This window comes from Acipenser ruthenus, chromosome 1, assembly GCF_902713425.1.
Source record: "Acipenser ruthenus chromosome 1, fAciRut3.2 maternal haplotype, whole genome shotgun sequence".
In the NCBI taxonomy this organism is placed as follows: Eukaryota; Metazoa; Chordata; class Actinopteri; order Acipenseriformes; family Acipenseridae; genus Acipenser; species Acipenser ruthenus.
The window spans coordinates 67,144,088-67,150,938 of record NC_081189.1 but is presented as its reverse complement, the minus strand read 5'-3'; the positions used below and the strand labels follow the sequence as shown (position 1 = coordinate 67,150,938).

At 33.6% G+C, this 6,851-nt stretch overlaps 1 protein-coding gene across 1 annotated transcript; it reads left to right on the top strand.

The window, feature by feature from the left end:
* The first annotated feature begins 1,156 nt into the window (after positions 1-1,156).
* LOC117420462 (dentin sialophosphoprotein-like) lies at positions 1,157-6,295 on the top strand. The gene is made up of 5 exons (XM_059027857.1): positions 1,157-1,218; positions 1,727-1,797; positions 2,110-2,151; positions 2,552-2,596; positions 3,931-6,295. Exons 2-5 carry the CDS (start codon positions 1,735-1,737, stop codon positions 5,755-5,757), a joined length of 1,977 nt encoding a protein of 658 aa, XP_058883840.1. The 5' UTR covers positions 1,157-1,218; positions 1,727-1,734; the 3' UTR covers positions 5,758-6,295.
* The last annotated feature ends 556 nt before the right edge of the window (positions 6,296-6,851 follow it).

The window sequence follows — 6,851 nt, the reverse complement described above, 5'->3', positions numbered from 1 at the left end:
TCCTGAGCAAGTCACTTCACCTCCTTGTGCTCCGTCTTTCGGGTGAGACATAGTTGTAAGTGACTCTGCAGCTGATGCATAGTTCACACACCCTAGTCTCTGTAAGTCGCCTTGGATAAAGGCGTCTGCTAAATAAATTAATAATAATAATTTGTATTTTATGTTCGAAAATCACCATGATGTAAGGCTAAGCACATTGTTTAAAATCAATACTTTCTGTAACTTCCCAATGCACGCAGTGCTCACACAGATTACTGTTCCAACCCTACAGTAAAGAACAAAATACCTTCACCGTTTGATAAACAAGCTGGATCCAATGGGCTTCTGCAGTACACAGCCTCAAACTGACGTCACCGGCAGCAGTTGCCAGATTGCGTTGTTTTTTGGTTGGGCCGCTTGGGAGAGACTTCAAATCCATTTTTATTAAAAGTTAAGCAAAAAAATATAAACAATGTATACATTTTTAGAAAGGTATTTTAATGTACTGTATTTATATGTTGTAAACAAAAAATGTATTTTACATGCTATTTACACTTTCAAAGTTCCTGCTGCTGACTCAAATAAATACACCCCCCCCCCCATTGTCTACATGTAATATAATAGAAAGAGTTAGAAACAAGATAAATGCAGTTCATTCACACATTATCTGACACATTTTTAGGCCTATTCAATTAATAACCTATTAAAATTGTGTAAAAATGGGCTGTAAGGGTTAGGTTACCTCAGGCCTCACAATGTAATCTTGACAATCTATTCTAGTAGTCAGAAGTGAAACTGTTAAAGGAAGATTTGATGGGCACTGTGTGTACCAATGTAAATATTTACCAAGAGGGAGATACAGTTATATTGATGGTGTTGTGTAGGTGAACATTGGTTTAATATATATCCTCCTTACACTGCTTTTGTAGTAATAACATACATTAGAGCCCAAAGCATAAATCTTTGATAAGACAGTCAATTAAGAAAAAAACTATCATTTGTGGGCAACAGGGCCATTTTAAGGTAAATATACCTTGATGACAAAAGGGTGAGTGGGATTTCAACAAGCCAATAGTAAACGTTGGCCACACCTTATAACATCATCACAGCGTACTGATTTGTTGTTTCCGACCTGAAGCAGAGTTTAAAACCCCATCGGTCACAGGGAGTAAAGTGAAACACACTACAACTATTACACTGTTGCTGAACTCTCTTGCTGCAGCTGGTGAGCACAGTAAGGTAAGAAATTTTATTTATATATATATATATTTATAAAAATCAGGCAACCTGAATATAGTTATAACTTTACATTATTTCTACAACTATTTACACTAAACACAAACTGTTGGTTCTCCATGAACACATTTTGTGTCAATATCATCTTTTTTTTAGTGTGCGATAAAGAGATGGAAAAGCAGAGAAGGGGTGAAGATACGTTGGGATAACATTTCCCTCCGCCCACGTATTTCTCTTCTCTCTGTCTGTCTTACCTCTATATATGTTTTAACAACAGTAACAAGGTCATTTTAATAAGATTTGTAGAAAATGATTTGTAAATGACAGCATCAATGTTTTACTGATTGTGTGTTTGAGTTTTGTTGTACAGTACAAACATTTCATTCAAATTTTCATTGCCAGTTATGTGTATGCATATGTGATTGTTATTTATAAGAAAATAATAATAATAATAATAATAATAATAATAATAATAATAATAATAATAATAATGTTTTGTTTTTTTTATCAGTGAAATACATGGTAAAGATGAAGACAGCATTATTTCTTGTCTGCCTATTAGGGGCAGCTTGTGCTCTCCCAGTAAGTATATTATCAGTGTATATAACTTAAGGTACACAAGGAATTGAGTGGTTGTTCAAATGGTTTCTTCTTAAAATACATTTGAGAGCATGTAACTCATTAACACTTACATTACCTTAAGCCTAACCCTAACCCGAATATAAACCCTCAACATAATCATATTCTGTTGTATGTGACATATTTTGAAGGGTGTGTTTTGACAATAGAACACGGTACTGCTAAAATAGAAAACCGAATCCTGCAGTAAACTACTGAATTAATGAGTACTTGAAAATTGCAATAATAATAATGTTTTTTTTGTTTTTTTTTAAGTTACCACAAGATCCAAAGTCTAGGAGTTTAGAAGAAAAGACAGTAAGTGTGTCATACAGTACAAAATGATTGCGAATTTTAGTTATTTCAGTCAGTGTGGCCATGTATGTTCTGAGAAGCTGTGAGAATTGTGCAGTAGGCTCTCTTATGCAGCCTCAAAACAGTCCTAAGAAGAAAAACATAACCAGTTCATGGTAGTAAGCGCAAGCTTAATTCTGATAAAGACTACTATGTTTGTCCATCAACTGTCACCCACTGGTTTCAGTGAATATATATGTAACAATACTTAATGACTATTTACACAGGACAGTCATCTTCATGTGTCATAATATCACCACACAGAATCACAGAAAGTATTAATAAAATGTAAAAGTACAATTCCATGTATCCTGCAACATTCTTCGGAAACATATACTGATGCCAGTGCTGTATTTTCCCACAGGCAAATGGTGACCATGATAACAACAGTACAATCCCAGAAGAAAAGGTAACAAATGCATTCCAAATATTTTATTGAAAAAATTATTTTAGTCATACATTCTATTACCATGTTAAATAGCCTATTACAGTTGTATATTATGATTTGAAAATATGTAACACAGAATCACAAAACACTATATATATATATATATATATATATATATATATATATATATATGAACAGCCTGTAGCCCCTTCATTAAAACCGGTAACGGTAGAAAATAACAGAGCAGCTGCAAACTGACAGACTGAGCCCAGGGTTCTATTTAAAAAGACGGTTGTGAAAGGCTATAAACAGGGTTCGGGAGTAATTTGCGTCAAAGCAAATTAATGATCTGCCAAGTAAAGTAATCCCTGAATTAATTCATTTAATATAACAAATTACAAATTTGATTGCTATTTATTTTAAAAAATATATACATAAACAGAATAGGAGGATGTCCTTAGGAGGTTTGTGATTATGTCAGAGTAAAATGTTCATTCCAAGTGATTCCAAAGTTCCTAGTTTGAAGATAAACTCAAATCCCCTTTGTTTCTGAGCATTGACTGATCCCACAGATGATCATCACTCAACATCCATGAAACTTTTACATGAACCTCTAAGGGAATATTATACTGCATTATCTGCAAGAAATGCAATAAACTGTACATTGGGGAAACATTTATGAAGCCTTCAAATCAACACCACTTAATTTCCAGAAGCCAGACTTTTCACCAATGATAATCACACTGCTGGAACAAAGGGAATGTGAGTTTATCTTCAAACTAGGAACTTTAGAACTTCTTGGAATGGACATTCTATTCTGACATAATCATGACATCATCCACATAATTCTTGCAAAATATGTTTACTGCACTGTTTACTTTTCTTTCTACAAAGCTGAAAAAGGGCTTTTGTCCGAAACATCCTGAAATATATATATATATATATATATATATATATATATATATATATATATATATATATATATATATATATATAATTTTTTGTGTACATCCAAAAATAAACCTTTCAATTTTTTTCATTTTTGTACACTGGTACCTCTTTGGAAGTTGGCTCTTTTGGGCAAAAACTACCACTTTTAACCAATCTCAAAACTAAAGTGTTACCAACATAATATTTACATAAGTGAAAAAGACAAAAATTATTTGTCCTCATAAACATTATTTTAGGTATAAGGATCATATTTTCCATTGGGGATATGCAGGATAAAAAGCCAAGTATAGATGACTTTAAAACAAGTTAATGCTATACACAGTACATTGGTATTTTTAAATGCACCTATTAACTATTACAATTATTATTGTTCCTAGATTGTTGGTATATATTTTTCACTTCAGGTTTACTCTCGTGGAAATAACGTCACTCTACCTAGCCTGGATGAAAGCGCTGCTGGGAGTGGAAATGAAGATTCAAACAGCAGTTCAGGAGAACATTCTAATAGCACTTCAAGTAAAGATTCTAATAGCAGTTCAGATGAACGTTCTAATAGCAGTTCAGATGAATGTTCTAATAGCAGTTCAGATGAATGTTCTAATAGCAGTTCAGATGAACGTTCTAATAGCAGTTCAGATGAACGTTCTAATAGCAGTTCAGATGAACGTTCTAATAGCAGTTCAGATGAATGTTCTAATAGCAGTTCAGAAGAACGTTCTAATAGCAGTTCAGATGAACGTTCTAATAGCAGTTCAGATGAACGTTCTAATAGCAGTTCAGATGAATGTTCTAATAGCAGTTCAGATGAACGTTCTAATAGCAGTTCAGATGAATGTTCTAATAGCACTTCAACTGAAGATTGTAAAATTAGTTCAGAAGAAGATTCTATTAGCAGTTCAGATGAAAATTCTGATAGCAAAGAGAATGAAGTGGTCAAAAGTGACATGAGAATTAACATCAGTGTTGATGAATTCAGTGGTGATAGCAATGGTGTCAATGGTATGAAAGAATCTGATAATACACTAATCATCAATGGGGTTAATCCAGGCAGAAATACTGCTACTAAATTTAGTAAAGTAGAGGATATTGATGGAAATAAGAAAGAAAGCAAAAAAGACAAGTTCCATTATGATAATTACAGTGTTGACAAAGAAGGTAAAAACTATAAAAATAATAGAGATAATGTATTGTTTAGGGCTGGAAGTAATAATTTCCATGATGACAATGTAAAGAGTATTGCTGATAACCTCCCTGAAAAAGCAGACCAGTACGAGTTTGATGATGAAGGAATGCAAGGTGATGACCCCAACGGAGGTGATAGCAGTCACTCCACTGACATCACTTCTGCTAACAGTGATTCCAGTGACTCTTCAGATTCTAGTGATTCTAGTGACTCATGCAGCTCAAGTGATTCCAGTGACTCTTCTGATTCCAGTGATTCTAGTGACTCATGCAGCTCAAGTGATTCCAGTGACTCTTCTGATTCCAGTGATTCTAGTGACTCATGCAGCTCAAGTGATTCCAGTGACTCTTCAGATTCTAGTGATTCTAGTGACTCATGCAGCTCAAGTGATTCCAGTGACTCTTCTGATTCCAGTGATTCTAGTAAGTCATGCAGCTCAAGTGATTCCAGTGACTCTTCAGATTCTAGTGATTCCAGTAAGTCATGCAGTTCAAGTGATTCCAGTGACTCTTCAGATTCTAGTGATTCCAGTAAGTCATGCAGTTCAAGTGATTCCAGTGACTCTTCAGATTCTAGTGATTCCAGTAAGTCATGCAGTTCAAGTGATTCCAGTGACTCTTCAGATTCTAGTGATTCCAGTAAGTCATGCAGTTCAAGTGATTCCAGTGACTCTTCAGATTCTAGTGATTCCAGTAAGTCATGCAGTTCAAGTGATTCCAGTGACTCTTCAGATTCTAGTGATTCCAGTAAGTCATGCAGTTCAAGTGATTCCAGTGACTCTTCTGATTCTAGTGATTCTGGCTCAAGTGATTCTAGTGACTCATGCAGCTCAAGTGATTCAAGTCATTCTAGTGACTCATGCAGCTCAAGTGATTCAAGTCATTCCAGTGACTCATGCAACTCAAGTGACTCCAGCAATTACAGTAATTCATGCAGCTCAAGCAATTCCAGTGACTCTTCAGATTCCAGTGATTCGTGTGACACAAGTGATTCCACTGAATCAGATAATGGTTCAGAGAATAACAGCAGCAGTCAGGAAAAAAATTAAAATGGCAATAACAATAATGATCTTTAGGAAGGGGTTTTGTGGAAAATGTTAATGTAGCACAGGTATTTCACACCTGTAAATACAGGCTATGCAAATTAGCATTACTGCCTAAGGTATTTATTTTGGAAATTTTTGGCAAAGTAATAAATAGTAATGATTTTAATGAGTAATATTTTAAAATCTGCATTATTTAATTATTGGTTCAAAATTGTTCAGATATAAATGTTTATTGTATAGTTGAATTTTTTTAAAATGTGTAATTTATTAATTTATAAAATAGTAAATAAACCCCATTTTACATAAAAAAGTTTGTCTTTTTGATTGAAGTATTGAAATTAATTGCTCTTTAATTTGGATAAAAAGTATATACTGAGTTGTTTTTGTCTGTGTCTGTAAATCAGAAAGTAATTAATGTAAAGCAATTCATATTTAAAGTCCATGTGTGCCACAGTCTGACATCACTGTGTTGATGATTGTTGCTGCCTGTTGCTATTGTAAACACAAGTCATTTTAGGACACGGTAGTGTAAGACAAAGTACTGGAGGGTAGCCTAATAGCAATGTAACTAGATTTTTTGACGTATGTAATTACACCAGTAGTTTCAGTGTAGATAAAATATATAAAAATATGTAATGATAAATACAAGCTATATTACAAGACAGAAACAGCAAACATGTTACATTTATTAACATCCTTATACCTTCTCTGCCTGTCATTCTTCCTTTGTTTTGCTTTTTATTTTATTTGTTTTACAAATGCTTATTATATAAAGGTGCATGTTTCATATGTACATGATTTTTTTTTTTACTTGACCTAAAAAGAGTAATTATTCCTGAAAAGGAGTAACAATCAAGTGAAAGCTACCACAAAATATGTTTTTACTGCTTATCAGCTTCACAGCCTTTTTCACAAGCCCTTATTATGTTGACATACTTTCCCATACTTTATTTTCTTTCTCATATACACTTTAGTATAAATTAACTTCCAGTTTAAGACCCTTCTGATTGTTACATTTGACATCTATGTGGGTCAGGTGTCAAGTGTTGTTTAAACCTGTACAAGAAGATAAATTATTGTGTGGAAGAAAAATAATG

Bases quoted from the DNA above. Each gene is read 5' to 3' on its own strand.
- LOC117420462 (XM_059027857.1), top strand. From the start codon at position 1,735: ATGGTAAAGATGAAGACAGCATTATTTCTTGTCTGCCTATTAGGGGCA. The intron at 1,798-2,109 runs GTAAGTATATTA...TTTTTTTTTAAG, and splicing joins GGGCAGCTTGTGCTCTCCCA to TTACCACAAGATCCAAAGTC. The intron at 2,597-3,930 runs GTAACAAATGCA...TTTTCACTTCAG, and splicing joins GTACAATCCCAGAAGAAAAG to GTTTACTCTCGTGGAAATAA.